Here is a 22,920-nt window from a genome sequence, read left to right on the forward strand (position 1 = left end):
ATGCCCACGGCCTTTCCAGTGTCAGTAGGATATGCATGTCGGGAAAATAAAAGCTATACTGATGAGTCATGGGAGCAAGTAAGATGCTCATCCTCCACTCAACCAAACAAACACTTGGCTGTGGCAGCTTGCTGCAGCAATTATATTATTTTCCACTGCTGACACTGTGCCTCAAGTGGCACAGAGATTAAAAAGCAGCACCTACTCAGCTCATACCCTGTAGCCAAAGATACCAGTGCCATCGCATCAGTATTATTTACATACTACTGCATATATATTACAGGTGACAATACAGATTTTTACACCAGACTTTCTCTGGGAATCATAGCAGCAGATCTTGACCACGTGATAGCGCAAGATGGGTGATAGGGTGATACGAGTCCAACTGAAATCAAAAGAAATGTGCATCTGGAGAGATGTAAAACAGGCTGCTCACTCGCTATCACCTATTTTGCACTATCACACAAAGTCAAAATCTGCCCTGTAGAGTGATATTATAGCAAAGCACGAAAATAAAAGCAAAATGCTGCAGATGCTGGAAATTCAGAAATAAAAACAGAAAGTACTGGAAAAACTCAGCAGGCCTGACAGCATGAGAACATAAGAACATGAGAAATAGGAACAGGAGTAGACTATTCGGTCCCTCGAGCCTGCTCCGCCATTCAATAAGATCGTGGCTGATCTTCTTGTGATTCGATTTCCATATTCCCATCTAACCCCGATAACCTTTGATTTCCTTGCCTAACAAGAATCTATCTTCCTCCGTCTTAAAAATATTCAATGACCCCGCCTCCACCGCCTTCTGAGGCAGAGAATTTCAAAGCCGCACAACCCTCTGAGAGAAAATATTTCTCCTCATCACTGTCCTTAAAGGGCAACCCCTAATTTTAAAACAGTGCCCCCTAGTTCTGGACTCACCCAGCGAAGGAGGCATCGAGTCCAAAATGACTCTTCTGTTGGATTCGAAACATTAACTCTATTTCTTTCTCCACAGATGCTGCCAGACCTGCTGAGTTTTTCCAGCGCTTTCTGTTCGTACAAAAGCAGGCCATTTGGCCCAGCAAGACTGTGCTGGTTTTTCTCCACATGAGCAACCGAGTCTCACAGAGTACACGAGTGGGGCATAAAGTACAAAAGTAAAAAAGTCAATGTAAAATTGTACAAAGCAATAGTTAAGTCACAATTAGTGTTATATATGCAGTTCTGTAAACCATCAGGGAAAATACATGGCAGCCTCAGAGAGTGTGCAGCATAGCTTCACCAAGATTGGACACTATGGCTATGAGGACTGACTTGAGATATTAGCCTTGAAAACCTCTGTGAACTGCCACACTTTGACATAAATGTCAGGATGCATCTGCATGCCGCATTCGCTGCTGACGTTGGTTCAGCGTGAAACACTTTCACCTCTGAGATACAAGGGCCTGGGCTCAACTCCTATTCTAGGGCTCCAGCAGAATAATCAAATCTGACACTCCAGTCGAGTGCTGAGGCACTGCTGCATTGTTGGAGGTGTCACCTTTTGGATGAGAAGTTAAATCGAGACTCCGTCTGCCTGCTCGGCTGGATGGAAAAGATCCTATAGCATTGTTTCAAAAGATGAGCAGGAGAGTTATCCCCGGTGTCCTGGCCAATACGGTAAGTCCTCACTAAAGTTGTGGTTGCGTTCCTGAAAACCACAACTTCAAGTGAAACAGCTTTAAATGAATCATGGGTTCCCATAAAAATCAATGTTAAGGCAGGAGCTAGGTTCCTTCGGACATTTCTTGCCCGGAAAAATCAATGTACAAGTTGAAATACTGTACGATACATGTGCAGCACTGTGCATCCCTACCTGGAATCACTTGCAAAATAAAATAAATCATTGAATATAACAGAAATACTATATACATTGAAATTAGATAACACTAAATCACCCAAACAAGCCCTGAGTAGCATAGTTTCTGTATGTCTCACCCACAGCACTCCTGAAACTCAGCTTAACTTTTTGCTTGCTTTCCTTTCCCACTCTCTGTCTGTCTGTCTCTCTCCCCTTTCCCACTCTGTCTCTCTGTCTCTGTTTCTCTCTCTCTCTCTCCAAGTCTAATATGATTGAACATTAAGTATTCATTGAAAACATATAATATATAACTATGTATATATATGCAGCATATAGCCCAATCTGTGAGCTAACTCCATGGCCGGGATTTTCCGGCCCCATCGTGGCAGGACCCATCACGGGAGATTCGGTGGCCCAGCCAAAGGTCCACTGACTTTCAGCAGGACCAGATGAATCCGGTGATGGGTGGGGCCAGAAAATGCCCGTGCTTTTCTTCTACACAAGTCTCTGTCCAGTCCACAAACGACCCTAGTCTCTGGTCATGTGTCTCTTTACAACACACTGTGGGCCGTACTGTTTCCCAGTTTCACATTAACCCTTGCTATGCCAGATACCCTTATACTACAACTCTCTGTCTCTCTCCTTTTCCATCTGCCTCTCTATTCTTTCCCTCCATTTCTCTCTCTCTTTTCCCACTCTCTCTCTCTCCTTTCCCTCTGTTTTTCTCTCTCCCTCTCCTTTCCCTCTATCTCTCTCCCCTTTCGCACTCTCTCTCTCTCCTTTCCCACTGTCTCTCACTTTCACCTTTCCCACTCTGTCTCTCTGTCTTCAGAGCCTGGACCCCTCCCTGACAGAGTTGAGCTCGGGGTGGGGGGGAGGGGGGGCGCGTGCGGGGGTGGGGGGGTGGCAGGCTGCAGAGTGCAGACGACATAAAATTGTAAAATGACAACATAAATCCAAAAGATAGGCCCTAAAGAGTAAACGACATTACAGCAAAATGACAAAGAGAGTCCCTGCCATGTTAGAGAACCTAGGAAATGTAATGCATTAATTCTAGACTAAACGGGATACCAATAACGTTTAATTTCTCCCAGTGTTCCTTACAAAGGTAATAGAAACAGAAGGTGCTGGAAAAACTCAGCAGGTCTGGCAGCATCTGTGGAGAGAGAAACAGAGTTAACGTTTCAAGTCCAACATGGCTCTTCTTTGGAACCGAAAAATCATATTAGGCTTTGTTTCCCTCTCCACAGATGCTGCCAGGCCGGCTGAGTTTTTCCAGCACTTTCTGCTTTTATCTCATCTCCAGCATCCACAATATTTTGCTTTTATTTCCATTACAAAGGCGCTGCTTTAAAATAACAAAATACAAAATGGGTCATTTTCTTCACCAGTCTAGGCCAAAATCCCAGCGTAGGTCCCAGGTGTGCCCCACGCTACTTCCATCTTTCAATGGATAGATACATCTGGGTTTCACCCTTTCCAGGTCCCTCTGGGGGAAAGGAAGACAGGAACTCCTGATGGAGCAAGTCTCTACCTGTGGCCCTCTTCTCTTACACCAACAGTCTTTTCTCAGGCAGGCAGAGCTGTCCTCATAAAGCTAATTAGGATCAAAGATGAACCTTCAGGCCTGGAGTACATAGGTCAAACCTAACATGCAACCCTTTTTCTGTGAGAGGTATGAGGAGTTTATTTACGCAGAGGGATGTCCCAGCATGGAGTGTTATGTCATCATGAAGAGTGAGGCAGACCAGGAAAAGTGGATAAACATTTGAAGCAGAAAAATGTATAAAGCTATGGGAGAGAGAACAAGGCAGCAGGATTCATTTTGGATTGCTCTAGAAAAGAGTCAGCACAGAGTAGATAAGGCGAATGGCCCCCTACTATGCTGTAAACATTTGTGGTTCTATAGACTCATTCCACTCACCTGCATCTTCCCATTCCCTTTAATATTCCTCTTTTTCAAGCAACTAATCCCCTTTGAAAAGAATTTATGAACCCTACTTTAACAACTACTTGCAACAGAGAATTCCACACACAAACCATGTTCTGCGTAAAGATTTTTTCTAACCTCTCATTAAGCAATGCATCCTATTATCCTTGAAGTTTTGGCGGGGGGGGTGGTTTCACCTGTTCAGTTCCTACCGATAGTTTTGGTCATATGAACATACTGTCCTTTATACTACCTATCAGAGGTTAGAATGCCCATCTTTCTAATGCTACAGTTCTCTGAGCCAGTGGTTCTCAAAGCTTTTTGGTTGAAGGACCCTTTTTCAAATGAGCTAATATCACAGATGCACTCCCCCATCTAAATTATAATGGTACCTAAGGTTAATGATATGAAAGCAATGCACATTTTAATGAAAGAAGTAATTACTCACAGATATCAGAGTGATGGTGCTTCTCACTGCACAGTCTGTCTAACCATAGCGTAACATTTGCCAAACTCTGCCAGGGCTCACACCAAGCCCAGCTCACCATGACTTTCACTTATTTCGTGGACTCCCTGGAAAGCATCTGCAGACAACCACCCCCAGGGCCCACAGGCTGCAATTTGTGAATTATTGTTCTCAGCAAACTGACTGCTAATGCAAAAAGAAAAATACTGCAGATGCTGGAATGCTGAATTTTTTTTAAAAAGGAGAATGCCAGAAACACTTAACAGGTCAGGCAGCATCTGAGGAGAGAGGAACAAAGTTAACTGGCTGAATCTTCGTGACTCTGAAAGTCTTCAGGCTTCAAGACAGTTTTCTGGCCCAGATCCCATTGGCGGCAGCAGCAGGACTTCACAGGCGCCGGTCAGTTAACAACCTGCCTCCAATTCAGGACAGCAAATGGACTAAAGAGGAAAGAGGGACAATAGGTGCCCGCAATGTGAGGATAGCCAACAGCCTTCACTGTGGAATCAGTGAGAGTGCTACTGAAGAGTCTGGGACACAAGGGGCAGCAAGTTGATGAAAGGGAAATGAGGCTAATAGTGCCAGAAGGCTTCTCTTCAACCTGACCACTCCCATGAAAGCAGTCTCCATGAGAGTCTGTACCCACAGATGATTACTTCTTGCTGTTTTCACCATGTAAAGGACAGATTGGCTGCAACTCCCAAGTCACTCGGGCTTCCCGTTGTGCACTCATCTCCTGTGAGTTGCTCAGTACGGACACTGCAGGAGGTCTCATCCACCTCTGGAAAAGCTCAAACATCCAGTGAAAATGCCTGATAATTGCCTCATTAACGTCCTCAAATTGCCTTCCCACAATTGTTCACACAGGTTCCTGACATCGCACTCAGCCCACCCCTAGGAAAAGTGGCCAGAGTCATGAACATGCAACAAACCAACCCAAAGCATTTTTAAAAAATTCCCCACCCCTCTCTCCAAAACCGTCTCAGGAACTGGGAAAACTACCCCCATAGATTCAGGTAATGTTTCAGGTCAATGATGAAACCAGCCTGAAACATTAAACCGACGCGATTCTCCACACATGCTGCCTGACCTGCTGAGTGTTTCCTGCATTTTCTGTGTTTGTCTGCAAACTCATGCAGTTTTAGGAAAATTCAGCCGGTTTTGTCAGGACAATGATCGATTAACTCTTCTCGGACAATCACCCATTTCCCTGCCATTCACTCTCTTTGAACAGAAGAGCCTGATCAAGTATCCCAATAGCGGTGCTATTGAGGGCTACATCAACACCGCAACTTCCAGGAAACCCACTCATGCTCGAACCCGGAAGTACCAGTTGGCCTGAAGAGACCCTGGGGAAACCCACGTTGACGATCCTGCCGGGACCTGTCAGCATGTAAACGTGGGCTGACTGTCCTGTATTTAGCTCAGTATTTACACTGATTTATTTAGGGTTGCTTCTCGCAGACATACAGCATGAGTGTCAAAATAATCCTGCACCCCTCCAGTCCTCCTGACTCCATTCGCCCACATGCCCTTCACAGCTCTTCTCCAACATTGATGGGACTGAGGAGCTGGGGTACCAAGCAGGATCCAGGGGTGCCGGGTGGGAGGTGATGTGGAAAAAGATGCAGGATCAACATAACAACAATGGTGAAGAACTCAAATTTAACCATAGAACCATAGAAATGTTACGGTGCAGAAAGAGGCCATTCAGCCCATCGTGTCTGCGCCGGCCAATAAAGAGAAAAACAAAACTAGCCGTTCATTTTAACCCTACTTTCCAGCACCTCATTCATAGCCTTGCAGGTTACAGCACTTCAGATGCAGATCCAGGTACCTTTTAAATGAATTGAGCATTTCAGCCTCAACCACCAAGTTAAGCAGTGAATTCCAGATGCCCATTAACCTCTGGGTGAAAAAATTTTCCTTATATCCCCTCTAATCCCTCTACCAATCACCAATCTATGCCCCCTGGTAATTGACCCCACAGTTAGGGGAAACAAGTCTTTCCTGTCTACCCTATCTAGACCCCTCATAATTTTGTACACCTCAATTAGGTCACCTCTTAGCCTCCTCTGTTCTAAGGAAAGCAACTCTAGCCTATCCAATCTCTCCCCATAGCTGCAATGTTCAAGCCCTGGCAACATTCTTGTAAATCTCCTCTGCATTCTCTCCGGGGCAATTATGCCCTTCGTGTAATGTGGTGGCCAGAAGGGTACACAAAATTCCAGCTGTGGCCTAACCAGCATTTTACACAGATTTAAATCTGAAATCAGTTGAATGTAGCCTCAAATTTATGATGCTTCACTACGTTCCAAATAATGTCCAGCCTTCATAGCCCTGCAGTATTAAAAGTAAATGATCTTAACCGGACAAACTGAAAATTAACTGGACAGGTTTGTCCACCACCCTAGAGGACATTTCCTCAAAATCAAATACAAGAGTACCAGCAGTAAGTTCACATATGGATATATCCTTAATGAAAATGTCAGGCCCTTGCTGGGTAAAACTTTGCTCCCACTGAAGTTTTGATCCAGGCGAATTCCCCTAGTTGACAGCTCCAGGTCCAAGCCACAAAGTTGGGGGTGGGGAATGGGGTCCACGGAGGGAGGGAGTGGGAGCCGGAGAGGCCAGGGGAAAGCTGCAATAAAACACAGATCAAAGAAAAGAACTGAAAATCATGTCCGTCCACACTTACCTGTCATTGAGCTGATGGCAGACCTCAAGGAACATGTCTGCAGCCCATGATGTCAGAGGAGACGTGGCTTCGCTGGGATTGTGCCTCACCAATAAGCCTCCTTACTCACCTTGTCGATGGATCCACGCTGCAGCCGGGGAACAAGTTCCCACTGCAGCCTACGAGAAAGATCGGCACGTAGTTTTTAATGCAGTCAGCAGCTTACACCTCCACTTCACCGCTGACCACGGGATCTGGACCATTATTTCAGTATCAATATAACTTTGACATCCCTGACCCCACACTTCAGCATGACTCAACACCTTCAAGAGAGTAAGGAGGGGCAGAAAATAAGGCAAGGTGAGAGTGAAACAAACATATTTCAAAGTCTGCTACATCCTATTTGTCAATCATTCGAACATTAAATATCTGTTCAACATGGCCAGAAACAATTAATCAAAATTCAGCAGAAAAAGGCTGATTTAAAATATATTTTCTTCCATTGCACTGACAAGTAAGCATATGTTATTTTTATTACTGTTCTCTTATCATAAAGTAATAAAATAAGACATCTTGAGATCTAATTTTCTTGGATGTGAGCCAGGTCAGAATATTTCCCAACCCTATTTCCTATTTTCTTGCCAGTGAATAGTGCTTGCCTGTATCTTCCCACGATGGAGTGATTCTATCCAAATATCTTTCCCAGGTCATTTCAGTGCATTTATCTACTCCTTCTAATCTCTCACTTCTTGCTGTTGTTAACCACTGAGAGTATTGCAACACAACAGCGCAATCTGAATCAAAACCCTGGCCAAGTTCCAATACAACCCCTGCAATCCTTCAACAGCTGGAAATGTTGGTGTTTATACCAGCCCTGGAATATCTGGCATCAGATTTTGTCAATAGGGATCGAACAGTTGTTTTTCTTGTTCCCTGCAATTCCTTGCTTCGGCACATGTGAATCGGTGGAACTGAAGATATTAACACTCAGTGAAGATGACTTTGTGTTGGCAAGGTTACGAACCCAGGCCTTTGTTTTACAAACAAAATTCCAGACCACACAGATCCTTTAAATATCTTGGGTACAGCTCCCTCAGTGGCTGGGGTCAAGTATAACTTGCTGAAGTCAGCATTAATGGGGCAGTAATGGCCTCAAAATGGAATTCGTAGACTTACCGGTCCATTAACACTGAGATTCTGCCCACTAACACTTTAATAGGGGCCTACCACTGGATGGCTGAAGTACCCACCTGTTTCAGGTGTTAGGCCCCTTTTAATATGGAAATTGGAATCCTATGGCACATATCAACAATGGCAACTTGTACTTGTAAAGTGTCCTTAATATACTAAAACATCCGACGGCATTTCCCAGAAGCAATTTAAAGCAAAATTTGACACAGAGCCACAGAACGAGATATCAGACACTCTGTGTTTTTTCAACAGAACAGGGTAGGGCCTGCGCTATATGCACCTTGACCAGTTTCACTGGTAATGATGCCATACAGACCCTGAAAAGGTAAATGTTAAATTATATTTTATATGGCCAGGAGAGGAGCAGATGTGCTTCTCCAGGCCCACAAAAATAATCTGGCCAGCCTGACTCTGCCCTTCCTGCCAACCCAACACACTTATTATGCTAAACAAACACAAAAATACCTGGAAAAACTCAGCAGGTCTGGCAGCATCTGCGGAGAGGAACACTTATTATGCTACTGGCCCAGCAGAGTCTGTGTAGCTCATTGTTGGGACTAGCTCAAATCCATCAAGCTGCTTCATGATAGTTTTTTTTGAGTAAGGAGCTACAGCGTCACTTAAATAAAGCCGGGCCTCTTTGCTACCAAATCAGACGAGCTACCAGAGTCCTGTCGGTTAAGAATCGAATGTGATCAGTGGTAAATGTATAATCCACAACCAAGCCATTAAGACCAGTGAGGGCCCAGTACAATTGCTTCTGATGGTCACAGTGGGCTCAATACAATTGGTTTTAGTGTCCTATGCTCAAAGAAAAACATTCAGGAGTCCCACTCCTGATCACCTACAATAAAAGGCTGCGTTTGTAGGTACCAGGTGAAAATTGTGTTTGTTTATGACATGCTCCCCCCAGTCACAATCCTGCATCTCGCTGTCGATTTCCCTGAAGACCTTCACTGTGTTGAGAATAAGTATTTCTACAAATTGCAGCAGGGCTTTAGAATGGCTGCAACAAAACTCAGCATTTCAGGAAAGAGGAGACAATTGAGAATGTGTGACCTCAGCCCTTTCAGCGTGAATCTGGCTCTGAATTGTTATGACTACAGTGTCTTATTAGATAAAACAGTACGGGAGGAACTTGCAACTTTGATGGACATGTGAAATCAATGATACTAGGGTTAGCTGCCTGTTATACACCCATGCAAAATTATAAGTTCCTGAGTATAAATTATGATTATTTAATGATTCTAAATTGTAGGTCAGGGAAAACTCTATCTTTTATTGCTGACTTCACCTCAGCTGCAAAACAAAAGGTCTGTGTTCAGCTGATCTGGGTGCCTGATGCTAATCGCCTAGTCCTTTCTGCACCACAAAGGTCATCCTCCCTATTTATCCTTTTTTAGGGTGACTCTTATTTTCTCTGTTCTCTTAGTTCCTTTTCCCAAAACCATTTGCCAGCGATTGCTTCCTGCCTGAGGATCTGGAATGACCCCTGCTCCCATGTACCTGCCAAAGTTACTCTATTTGTGGCCCCCACCCTGGATGTGCATGAGATCAGCCAAGGGTGATTGGCTCTCCTTGCTGTCACATAGAAGATCACAACCAAAGGTGCCCACAGATCAATGGTGCACTAGCTTTGTTAAATATTATATCATCCCCAACCATCTACAGGCAGTAATCCCAGCAGTTACGCACATTTGTGTCCTCCAGTGCAGACCCCACCACATTTACAGAGCCTCTCAAAATTACATCTTTTTCCTGAAGCTGAAGGCTGCAACACTCTGCAACACAAGCACCATCTGATCAATGCTCCATCCTTGAGTCCCTTCTCTTCGCTACTTATTTATACACTGGCTATGGACAACATCATTTATTGCAACTGGAGATAATATCTCTATCTGCCTCTTCCATGTACCCAAAAGCTCTTGCTATATTCTTCAACTGCCTGTCCATCAAGATCCAAATGCACAAGTATTTCCACTAACCTAATACTGCTGAAACTGGAGCCAGTTGTTTGACTGCCACCAGCACCTCTGTTCTTGACTCCATTTATCTCCTTGCTGCCAAATCAGGTTGAGCTTTTACATAAGAAATCTTGTGTCCTGCTCACTTTTCATTAGTGTTCCATTAGTAAGACTGTAGTTTTCACTGCTACCCCTGCTACTATCTCTCCCTCTGCCACTGAAATAAAAGCCTCCATTACCTCAAAGCTCAACTTTTCCAAGCTGGGTTCCGTCCACAAGCTTCAACTCATTCAAAATGTCTCATCCCATGTGCTCCACTGTATACTATCCCCTCCCCCACTCCCATCATTCCAATGTTCTCCAAGCCCCAGTGGCTGCCCACGGCCGAACAAGACGACTAAAATCTCACCCTGACCTTCAAATTTTATTAGGGCCTCACCACACCTAACCTTAGCGACCATCTCCAATCTTATGCAGCCAAAGATATCATCCACTGGCTTTAACACTGGAATTCTCCTTGCCACCACTTCTTCTATCCCATTATTGAAGGACACTCATTTGGCCACTGCACTCTTGCTCTGCGGAACCTTATTAATAACTCTCTCCATTTTGACACCGCTTTCCTAGCTTTCAAAAAAGTACTCAACTTTTGTTACCCTCAACTAGCTCACCTTTGACCATGTTCTTCCTCCCCATATCCCAACTTTTCCATAAACAAGTCTTTGGACCCTCCACCTCAATCGCGTCTTTGGTGTCCCACCCTAATCTATCCAACCATGGCTTTGGTTCCCTCCCTCCACCCTGACTCTCCCCATTTTTTTCCTTTTCTATTGCTTTCCCCCCTGTAATGTAGAGCACTTAGAGATATTTGTAATGCTATAGGAGGGAAAATAGTAGCAGATCCCTGAACTAAGATTGACAGCAGAATCGATGACACACAAAAATGTGGCTCTACAATTTCACTGTAAATTTTATTTATGTGAACACAAGGAACTAATTGCATGTGTTTAAGCTCCAAGTAGGATCATGTAAGAAAACAAAGCCCAGCACAGCCAAGCCAGAAGAAAGTGGCTTATGTCTGCTGCTTTCCTAGAACTGAACAGAAGTACTACAGGAGAATAAAAAGAACCAGCTAACTGAGTGAAACTATTTAAATCTGCTTGTTATTTCTGAAATATTTTTACACCAGCATTCAAAACTGAGATAGATTACGATAATTTAACACCCTCTTTATATCTTATCACTGAGATAGATTAATCTTTCTTATTGTTGCACAATCGTTTTCTGAATTGGTACTGTAACATTGCCAAAGTCTGCTGGTACAATTAAATATAATCCCTTTTATACTGTGAGGCTGATTCACCAGTAACAGATATGTAACTGAACACATTCAAGCCTGCACGTGCACAGTTGCCTAGGAGTCACCATTTATAGCCATTCTCTGGCTGCTGGAGCTTCCTAAATGGCTTAAAACAAAAACTTCATTTGACATACACATCCTGATACTCAGCCACAAAACCGGATGTCAGTGGCACTGGACTCAGCTGGAGAATAAGGAGCTTCAGACACAGACATTGGCTCCCTACAATTGGTCAGAAATTATGGCAGCCTCTCAGTTCAGCAGCTTTAATGTGATGGATAAGCAGGACTTGGAGTAGGATAGGATAACGGTAGCAGAATTTTGGATGAGTTGATACTTATGGATGGTGGAGGAAGGAAAGTCAGCCAGGAAAGCATTAGACTGAGATTAAATTCAGAACAAATGTGAATTTGTAGTTTTGGTATGAGAGCAGTTTAATTTAAACAGTGCATTGTTGGAGTCACACCCCAATATTCTTATTATCCATTTTCTTTTGAATTTTATGCCTAACTTTTGTCCCTTCCTCCTCTTTTGAAAGCAATTAGAGAATACCCATTAATCAGTAGGAAGCAATGAAAAGCAAGGGCCTTGTTGAAGTGCTTCATCCCAGAACCAGCTAACTGGTTCCAACCATCCCAGATGGCCGGTACGGATACGATGGGCCATAGGGCTTGTTTCTGTGCTGTATAACTCTATGGGCGGAATTTTCTGCCTGCTAGACGGGCTGGCCCGACCCAATCTCCGGAGAAGTGGGCCCTGCCGCCATTTTACGTGGCCGAGCCAATTAAGGCCCGCCCAGCGTGACGTCCGCCGAGAAGCGCTATGCGCTTCCTGTGCGAACGGTGGGGGGGGGGGGGGGGGGGGGGGGGGATTCCCCAAAAGCGAGAATGCGCTCTTTCACACAATGTCACATGTTCATAATTTACACAAAAACTTTATTAAACTTTTTAAATCTCGACATGAAACCTCATCCCGCCAGTGGATGAGATTTCATGTTTTTTCTAGTTGCCACTGGGGCTCCTGGCCTGTCCGCCAACCTTAAGCTTGGACAGGCAGGTCCTTTAATTGTTTCAACGATCCTGTCAATGGCCTCAATTGGCCATTGACAGGTTGGCAGGCGGACAGCTGATCTTGCTGTGCCCCCACCTTCCTGAATATTTAAATGGGGCAGGATGACGTTGGGGGTTCCCCCCAACATCATCCCGCATCATTTTACACGTTGGCGAGTGGGCCCCGCCCCCTGCTCGCCGACGGCAAAATTCAGCCCTATGACTCTATGAGAATGTATTGGAGCTGTTGCATTTCCCATTCAGAGGAATTAGCATGGAGGCCAGCTCAATGGAGTGCAGCTTCAACAGAGGACTTAACTTGGGAATTTGATGAGTGAGACAATCATGTACTGGAGGAAGAGGTGCTGTCCTGGTCTTTTACAAGACAAGGAGCAGTCTGAGAGGGGTAGTGAGAGACAGTGAGACCTGAGAGCTAAAGTCTCGAGGCATTAATTAGGTGAGCAGGTATATTGGTGTGATTTATAGTTTTGTTTCTCTGAACTGGGACAGAAGTTTAAACTAGGGCCAAGGAAATTTAAGCACTGTATTAAATTTGTAGCTTAAATAGTTAAACTACTTAATATAACTACAAATAATCACTGAATTATATGCTAAAATGTGTAACCCTAATTAGTTCAACAGAATACAATAGGGCTGGCAAGGCAGGTGATGTGTTGCAGCTGTAACATGCAGGATCTGGTGACACCAGTGTGAGCCAGAGCAACCACATCTCCAGTAGTTGTCCGCAGCTCGACAAACTTCAGCTCAGGGTTGATGAGTTAGAGGAACTTCTACTCAGAATTGATGAGCTAGCGTCTGAGCTTTGGATACTATGATGCATCAAGGAGGGGGAAAGTTTCCTGGACACTTTGTTCCAGGAAGCAGCCACACACCTGAGGTTAGATACATCAGATTTAGCCCGTGGTCAGGGACGGGTATGGGATCCAGAAGGCAGCACTGTTGGAGCCTCAGCCCGTGCAGTTGTCCAACAGGTACCAAGTTGGTGCAGCTTGTGTACACACAGTGAGGTTGAGAAAACTGACCACAACACCGTGTCATGGGCCATTCAAGTTATGGGAGCAAAAAGGCATACTGTGGTAGTAGAGGACTGTACAGTTAGGGGGATAGATACTGTTCTCTGCAGCAATGAGCATGAGTCCTGAAGGCTGTGTTGCCTGCCTGGTGCCAGTGTGAAAGGCATCTCCTTGGGGCTGGAGAGAAACTTGGAGTGGGAGGGGAAGAATCCAGATGTCGTGACCCATGTGAGTACTAACAACATAGTTACGACCAAGATAGAGGTTCTGCAAACACAGCTAGGGTTTTTTTTTATCTGAATGCAAATACTGGGGAGCATAGTTTCAGAATAAGGAGTCTCCCATTTAAGACAGGGGTAAAGAGGAATTTCCTCCCTCAGAGTGTTGGTAAACTTTGGAATTCTCCACCTCAGAGAGCAGTAGCAGTGGAGGTTGGGTCGATGAATATATTTATTCAAGGCTGAGTTAGACAGATTTTATGACCTAGAAGGGAGTCAGGGGTTATGTGTGTTTGGGGAGGAGTGGGGGGGGGGGGGGTTGCACGGCAGCAGGAGAGTGGAGTTGAGGCCACTCCAAATCAGCTATGATCTTACTGAATGGCGGAGCAGGTTCAAGGGGCTGAATGCACCACTCCTGTTCGTATTTCTTATGTCAGTTCTTATAACAACAACAACTTGTATTTATATAGTGCCTGACAAAACTTTTGGCTGTCTTCCCTAATAGCTCTTTATGTGGCTTGGTGTCATTTTATTATGTTGCGGAGGTAGTTTTTAAGGAGTGCCTTAAAGGAGGAAAGTGAGGTAAAGCGGTGGAAGGCTTAGGGATGGAATTCCAGAGTTTAGGGCCTAGGCAGCTGAAAGCACAAGCACCAATGGCAAAGCAATTAAAATGCAGCCGCGACATCAGCAGTATTCACTCTGTTGGTGATGCATCCACTGTTAAAATTAATGTAACATAATGCCATTGTCACAACATCACTATGCCATTTTATCCTGTTTGAATCAGACACAGTCAACTTCTTCAAGTACACTTTAATAGCTCACAGACTCAATGCACTGCTTGGAGGAGAAAGGGTTTTGAATTCATTTTTCTCAGTGGGACATCCTTTCAAGAATCATAATGGGCTACAGCGACCCCGGCTAGGAAGAGGAAATATCAGCTACAGAACTCTACTTCTAAACATTATCCAGTCACCAAAAACAGAAAAAACTACAAACAAGCAGCAGCTCAGTCAGATCTGTGAAGCTTGACTGTTCTGTTGACACAAGCCTAGTGAGTTTTTGGCATTTTCTGCTTTTGTTTCGTGATTTCCAGAAATTACAGCTTTGTTGCTTTTTATTTTATGTATGTGGACATTAGATGAATTTAGGTTTGAAGCTAATTACATTTTTTTAGTTGCCCATCTCACCCGCTCCTCTATCCACTACATCCACACAGTCAATTAGTTTACCAACATGCACTGTTAAAGCTCACACAATAAGAATGGTCACTTGGGCAAGGCAACATAAGGCAGCCTATGGAGAATGATCCGTCAAATTTCAGTGCTTTCAGGAGAGGAAGGCGAAATTTAAGAGAATAAAATCACCAGGCTAACATATCGCCACACTAGGCTACCTCTATCAATGTGACTGACTTCAATCCAGAACTTGTATTTTTGTTAAAAATACATATATACTAATATCTCTAAGCACTTATGGTGTAGCGTAATCGGCAATTAATACAATACAATCACTCCACTTTCTGCTGCTACTTCACTTTTTAGCCTATTTGAGTCAATTACTTACAATGTGTAATTTACAAACAGTCCTTATCTTGTACTCTGCAGATCCAACACACCGTATGTAAAATCTTTTTCCCAGTACAAGGAGCAGATACGTGTGTGCAAAAGCCAACCTTCTGTTAACAATTACCCCTTGCTATACTCACTTTCAAGCAACAGTTCACATGTAGTCTTAAGCAATTCCAAATGAGCCTGATGAACAATGCATACTAAGGAGAGGTCAGGGGGAAAAGTATTGCAAAATAATCCTAATGATCAGAGATTGTTAGTGCTTCCATTTTCCATGTCAAATTAAGCTCAGCCTATAATTGATACCTGGTACTTTGCAAATTAGAAGCAGATGGGAAAGCAGTTCCACACTGCTGGAAACCATTTTTTGATAGCTATGGTTAACAGCCTTAGTCGTCCCCCCTTTCTTTGCCTAGTAATGTAAAAGATGAAATGGGCAACCCCAAATTAATTCAAATGTGTATCAATTTAATTTTTTGTATTGCATTTTTAAAATCTGTATCATCTCCATTAAATCATCGACACTCATAACCCTGAGGCATGCAAGGTAAAGTGGATTTTTTTGTTTACCAAGTGTTATTTTATTTAGTTTTCACCCCTGTTGTCCTGAAGGCTCTCACTTATGCTGAGCTACAGTTCAAGGATACTCAGCATCCTCAGATACCTTGTTCAAGTTGTCATCTTTACAGATCTCTGTAGACAGCGTCAGCAACCAATTGCTCGTGGTGGGGCACCACAGCTGATTCCAATCCTTTCCCAGTTTGATGTCCAGTCATTTTTCAGTATGGGTCACTGGATAGCGATCAGAAACAGAAACCCTGCCTATTTCTTCCCCCCATTCTCAGCCCACAGGGGCTGAAGCCAATTGCTGCACTTCAACTTCTGGGTGAGATCAGTTAACATGGTACAGACCAAGGATCAAAGCTTGGACTTTCTGGTGTGCAGGACTTCATAACACAAGGTGTAATAAGCAGACACAGAGCCCAGGCTGCTATTTTTGTTAGATGTATATAATTTTTCAATGGACTTTTCTAATCCCAAGCATGTGTGTGTTCTCTGTAGCCAATGGCAACTTGTATAATTGTCACAACATCCATTCATGGTATTATGGTGTTACTGCTTTGTCTTATCCAAATGAAGAAATTTAAAGATCATTAAAATTTCTATTGTATATTACAAGCTGGGTTATACAAAGGTGAATTAAAGCAAGTTCGAATAAAACAGCAGGGATTTCACATGTACTATATGAATCTTGTTCGAAGATGTGATTGAGTAACACCTTCCTGCAAGTGCACTATATTTTTACAAAGCACCTCAAATTGAATGGATTGGTCAAAGGAAATTCTTATTTCTCATTGAAATTCATTTGAAGTCATCTCACTTTCTGTCTAGTCTTGTTTTGATGCAGACCTGAACTGGTGTCACAAAATGCAAAAAATGCCTGGGAGCTGTTCTTAATTCAACTTAATTTGACTGTTCTTAAATTAATAAATCTCCTATAAATTAACTGCATTACCATTAGCTGATTATTATTGAAATACATCTGTTTCATTTATATACAGACTACAATATAGAGAAGTACACAATAAACTACAATTCTGATGAAAATTCATTGACCTGAAATGTTAATTATGTTTCTCTCTCCAGAGATCTTCTGAGTATTTCTAGCATTTTTTTAAATTTCAGATTTTCAACATCCACAGTATTTTGCTTCTGACTTGACTAACCACTACTGGTGACCTGCTGGAACTGCTCTGTTTTCTCAGCGATCACACTTAATAGGTTGGGGTGTCATTACTTTGCATGCAAACATTTTTTTGACATTCGGCATATATGCTCATGTAATTAAGTTACTCAATCATACCACTATTTTTAGTGAACTTGGATAGCTTTACAGGTGACTAACTTACACCATCATTACCGGGTAAAGTGTGCCACGTAGAACTATCAGATTTGGTATGAATTACAGCAAAGCTTGTTGTAATCACAAGAACAAAGGTAGCATCTAATTATACTTGGGTATAAAATAGGACTGAACATGCAGAAATGTGAAGGAGTTCGAGCATGACAAAATCACAGGGATTTATATACATTCAGTTTGCACATTTGGGCTTCAATATACATCCATTCTGAAAGATTAGCATATGCCGGCTTACTGGACTGTACTGTATGGATAAATATGTTGCAAATAATGAGAGCACTAAGGTCTGCTTAAATTGATTCCATCATATTAGAATACAATCTCATCCAACATGTTTTACAGAATGCAAACAGTAATCCGAGCACAGACTTTATGTCATGTAACATTAAACCATCTCGGATTTGTCCACAACTGAAACATTTTGTTAAAGATGCTGAATAAAACTCAAAACTGCAAGACTAAGATTGAGAAAAATATATTTTGTTCTTTTTAAAAGACAATATATTTTTACTCTGTCATCCATCCCCTCCTCTTCTGTAAATGTTGATTCCTTATTGCACAAGAATTCCACAGACATCATCACCCTCTGGCACCTCATTCAAGTTGCTAATATTCATGTGTAAGCATTGACACTGTTGACAGTCTACTTGGGTGAGTAAGGCATCACAACCAAACCTTATTCTGTCCTCATACAATGTCCACACATGTATCCCATCATCAGTTGTCGGATTTCTGGCCAATCTTCCCTTTCTTAGTTCAGAGTGCTGAAAATAATGAAGCGCACCTACTGACAGTAGCTGAGATTAGCGAATTCAGCATAGACCTGGAGCTTCTTGGACTGTCTGGCTCAGATACTCTGAATGAATTTGCTGGGCCATCAAGGAAGCTTCAACAAATTGACACAAGCTGCCTGGTGAATTCACACTTTCACTGTAATGCCATAACAATAGATATACAAAAGGCTCCCTTCAGGCTTCTTCCCGGTTCAGTCAAAAGTGACCCTCCACTTTCTTGGCCAAACTCAGGTTGAATTAGCGATAACACTTTCAGATAACCTGAAAGTTATGCATCATAAAGTGAAATTACTTTTCTTAACAATAAGTTTGTAACATCCCCGCTCCCCTTAGCATTAGCAAAAGAAAACATGTTGATTACTGTTCAAATGTGTAGGGGAAAAGTGTTAAAAAATTGAATGTGAAATATGAAATATGTGAAATATGAAAATAACATTGAAACTGTAATGGTAGACATTGCACATTCTTACTGCCACAGATCTCACACTTGATCAACATGGTGGCACAGAACAGGTAGGGAATGTTTTTGTAATGTGCACTATGGACATCTAGCGACAGAAAGTCAAAGACAGAAAATTAACTACAACTTAGTTTGACGTTTCAGTGAAAATATTTTAGCACTTGACAATGATCTTTATTATGGCGACCTAACATTCCTCAGACTGTCCTCAGTACAGAGAGGTTTAATATGCTCTGCAAACATTCAGTGATATAAACCTGTTAAAGGGAAAGGGAACATGAAATAAAGGGAAACGGCTTGTTGCAAAGTACATGATCCAGACATTTTACCTGTGCCAAGCCTCTATTTTCTTCAGTACAAAGTAACATGATATACAGCACAAGCTACAGGCAGTTTAAAGTCATTAATCTGTCTTCCCAGTCTATAAGTGCAATGCATGTACACACATTGTTTGTTATAGCTACCTGTCAACATTTGCCCAGCTTTTCCAATTGAGTAAACAACTTTAAAATTAAATTCTCCAAAGTCAGGATATTCCACTTGTTTCAAACATAGTCATTTTGTTTCAGGAAAAAGAACGAACTTGGCTATTCGCCTACTGGAGGTCGTTCTGCGGGTTCACCCACAATAAAACACAATATAAACTCTAGATAATGGGGGGCATATATAGGTCCCTGCTAGCTGCAACAGTCCAATACAAACATACTCCCAACAACGAGTCACATCCTGGGAAGTAACTCTGACCCTGCCAGCTAAAGTGGATCCTCAGTGCCCAGCTCATGCACTAATGCCCCTTGCATGAGGCTACTCCAGGTCAATCACAGCACAAAGTGGAGAGGAAAGGTTCGCCTACCTGTTTGAACTGCTCCTCATAGGTCCACTCCTGCTGCTGGGAGTGCGCCTGCTGGGGGATCCCGACTGGAGAGTGAGATTGGCCGGGGAGGTGGTAGTGATGTTGCCCGAATCTGGAGAGCTGGACTGGGGTCCCTTTGAGAGTCTGTCCGGGGGTTGGCACCCCGGAAGCGCGATGGATCTGACTGTCCTCCATTCCTTCCTCCTCATCCTCCTCTTCCTCCTCGTCTTCGTCCCCCTCCTCTCCCAGCTCATCCTCCTCATCCACCCCGGGCTCCGGATCGCGCTGCAGCTCGTCCTCCTCGGACTCGGAGAGGGCTGGCGGGACGCGGCGGCGCTGCGCTGTCATCAGCGGCCGATGGGCCCCGCTCGATCCGAGACCGGCGTCTCCTAAGCCGGCCATAGCCGCGGCTCGGACCGCTGCCAGGGCGGCTGCTTGCTGGGCTGCTGCCAGGTGCTGGTGGACGGCTGCGGTCATAGCTTGTTGCTGTTGCTGCTGCTGACTGTCACCTCCGGCTCGTATCACATCTCTCTCCCTCTCTTTCCTCTGTCTCTCTTCCAGTTCCAGCCTGGCCTGCTGTTGCCTCTGCAGGTTTTCCATCACCGCTTCCAGCTTCATGCCGTGGGGAGCCTGGTAGTGTGCACTTCCAGAAGAGATCAGACTGAGTCCATTAGAGGCTGCTAAGCCTTGGTGCTAGTGCGAGTGAAAAACAAAAGCAACAAAAAAAAAAGTCATGCAAACAACTTCACTAAACTTCGCCCGCAACTTGATCAGATTGTATTTTTAACAGTAGTTCACAGAAGCCCCTGTTTTTATGTCAATAAAAAAAAAACCCCAACACCACTCAAGAAAGGAAACTGAACTTTGTTGGATAGTTAACTTATCAGAATTGCAGAACTCGATTGCACTGATCCCGGAGGGTTGGAAACTAAAATCCTAAGGATTATTCCAAAAATGCACGGTCGGCCTTTCAAAGTCCTGAAACATACTGCATTTGATGAAACTTTAATAGGCACCTTTAGCCAAACAAAAAAAAAAGAGATCGCGTCCTGCCCGGGTCACAGGTCCTGATATATGTATAAATATAAATCTCAGTTGTCGAAAAGATAGCAGGCAAACGCCAGCAATCACTCTGCTATCCAACGCGAATTATGAACGATTCATTCTTCTCTCTACACAACTCGCGGACAATCGATTCCGATTCGTTATGCGCTCTGATTTTTCTTATTTAAAAAAAAAGTTTATTTTTTTGTGGGGTTTGGGGCGGGGGGAGGGTGTCGGGGAGAGGGGGGGTGGGGGTTCCAAAAAGCACCAAATATTTGTTTGGAAAACGAGCGATCACTGACCCTGTCCCTTTAACTGTTATTTGCTGGCACGCACACTCTTCAACGAAAACAAATACTCTTCATAATAAACTCAATTAAATATTACCTGATCCTATTGTGCAACGCCCCATTAAACCTTGTCTTCAAAAACAGTGACTCCAGCATATTGCAACCTGCCCAAAAAAAAAACACTCCCGGGACTTAGCTCTGCAGAACCTACAGACCAAGTGTCCCAATAATAAATTACAGGATACAGATCCTCATTTGTAGATGGAAAGTCCTATCTACGAGTCCCAGAATCGGTTAGACTGAGACTTCGTCTCTCCCCGGCTACAGGAAGTATCTCTTTTTTTAAAAAAAACTCCCTTACCAAACTGCTAGATTTCCCTCGGTGATCTTTTTCCAACTACCAGAAATAGCCTCAGCAAAGCTGTTGCGATTGTTTCCAAATACTCAAACACAACCCTTTCCCCGCCCCCCCCTCTCCACGTTACATTTAATGTTTTTCCCCCCCTCTATAACTTTATCAAAACCCATCCGCCTCTGCTTTTAAAAACGGATAAGGGTCGGACTGGTTAGATTCCCCCGAAAACTTGCTTTTAACATGTGCGCTTTTTCAATGATTCTTTTCGAGGGGCAAACGTGCACTTTTTCGTTCATTCATTCATTCATTTATTCAGCTCGCTGCCCACCGTTTCCATCTCTCTCTCCAGCGATTTTTGATCACAAGTTTCATGGCTTCATCATCGCTGACTTTTTGTTGTTTTAAGAACATGAGCGTAGAATTTACCTTCGTGAGAAACAAAAGTCAACACACGGACCAAGCCGAACAAAACGCCCGTCTTTTATCTGTCGATCAGCTTTAGTTATTCCCCTGAAGTCCTGCCTCCTGTTCTATCTGTTTTGATATTGTATATATATATTTTTTCAATCCAATCGCTTTTTCTTTTCCCAGATTAAACAATCCCTCCTTTCATTTTCTTGCTCTCTCTGTCTTCTCTCCCCCTCTTTGACGGGTTGCAGATCCTGTCACGACTCCTGTTTAGTAACACTTTATCTCTGTAAAAATCGCTTCCCCCCACCGCCAAACCTGATTAAAATATTTACAGAGAGAGCTGCCGAGTTACGCCTCCAGGCGATCTGAGACCAGAGAGAGAGAGGGGTGGGGGGGAAGAAAATGTATATATTACATTGAAATGATAAAAAAAAATGCATCCTCACCAGTGTTGCTTTAGCCACTATACTCGCGTTGTCAACCATGATCTATCTTTTGTGTGTGTGTGTGTGTTTCTTGCTATGTTTTACTTTCCTCGCTCGTTATCCACATGAGTAATTCCCTTCGGACAGTCCAGATTTGCCTTTTTGATTTCGATATTCCCGATCCAATCCCTCGGGGGACTCTCTGCGTTCCTTTCACAGCATGCAACATGCATAGAAACATATAGATATGCCCATATCACACACGTATATTTACTGCCAACCATTAAATATCGCCCTCGAATTGCAACAAGTGGCTCGAAAGCGTTGGGGCGCTTGCGTAACCTGGTCTGACAGAGCCAGACCTCTGCTCCCATTTGCTAAATAGACGTCAATTTGTTGATAAATAGAATAGGCAGCAGTGTAACACAGGGAGTGGGGGGTGCATTGACACCCGGCTCCCACCTCTAGTCTCGACACACCCCTTCCCAATTCCAGTGCACAGGAAGACCAGCAGCCTCAGGTATCCCTGGGATTCGCACAGGGTAAATGCAGAGTTTTATTTCTTTGCATTTTTTTGGCTCGGTCACATCAGCAGATATGTAAATGCTCCTTTCTAGAGGAGATAGTTGTTTGGCACAAACTTGGCAGCAGGTAAAGTAGGGGAACAAAACAATTGGTCGCAGACAAGGCATCAGGTACGCCAGTGACAGTTGTGTCACCCGCTGTCTGCGCCTGGACCCGTTTAAATATGGGGAAAAAATGTCACACGGAAAAAGGAATCCAGCCACCACCACCACCACGATTTTATTAAAGCGATGGGGACAAGAGCCTATGGCAAGGATGGAAATGAACACCGCGAGAGTTGCACTTCTTTGATGCTGGACCCTCATTCTAAATCGCTTAAACCCAGGCTGTCCCTGAGATTGGAGATCAGCAAAGGCTGATAATGAATACATATATATATATATATAGTGTCGGTGTTGGAGGCGGGGGGGGGGGGGGGGGGGAGAGTCACTGTTGTGACAGCCGCAAGGCGCATTGATCCCTCACCATATGGGAAATTTACACCGACAGCACTGGGTGTGGTT

The 22,920-nt window shown here is 43.6% G+C and overlaps 1 protein-coding gene across 2 annotated transcripts in view; it reads right to left on the reverse strand.

Moving 5' to 3' along the window:
* LOC144686381 (AT-rich interactive domain-containing protein 3A-like) overlaps positions 1 to 21,601 on the reverse strand; it is a 520,139-nt gene extending 498,538 nt beyond the window's left edge. The window contains exons 1-2 of one of the 2 annotated variants that reach the window (XM_078551526.1): positions 21,423 to 21,601; positions 19,308 to 20,000 (exon numbers count right to left, since the gene is read on the reverse strand). In XM_078551526.1, the coding sequence (XP_078407652.1) occupies positions 19,308 to 19,925 (618 nt within the window). In that variant the 5' untranslated portion in view covers positions 19,926 to 20,000; positions 21,423 to 21,601. Of the gene's footprint in view, positions 1 to 19,307; positions 20,001 to 20,738; positions 20,795 to 21,422 lie in introns of those variants that run through there. The other variant, XM_078551519.1, reaches the window with a different exon arrangement.
* Positions 21,602 to 22,920: the final 1,319 nt, after the last annotated feature.

Source organism: Cetorhinus maximus, chromosome 1 (assembly GCF_964194155.1).
Source record: "Cetorhinus maximus chromosome 1, sCetMax3.hap1.1, whole genome shotgun sequence".
In the NCBI taxonomy this organism is placed as follows: Eukaryota; Metazoa; Chordata; class Chondrichthyes; order Lamniformes; family Cetorhinidae; genus Cetorhinus; species Cetorhinus maximus.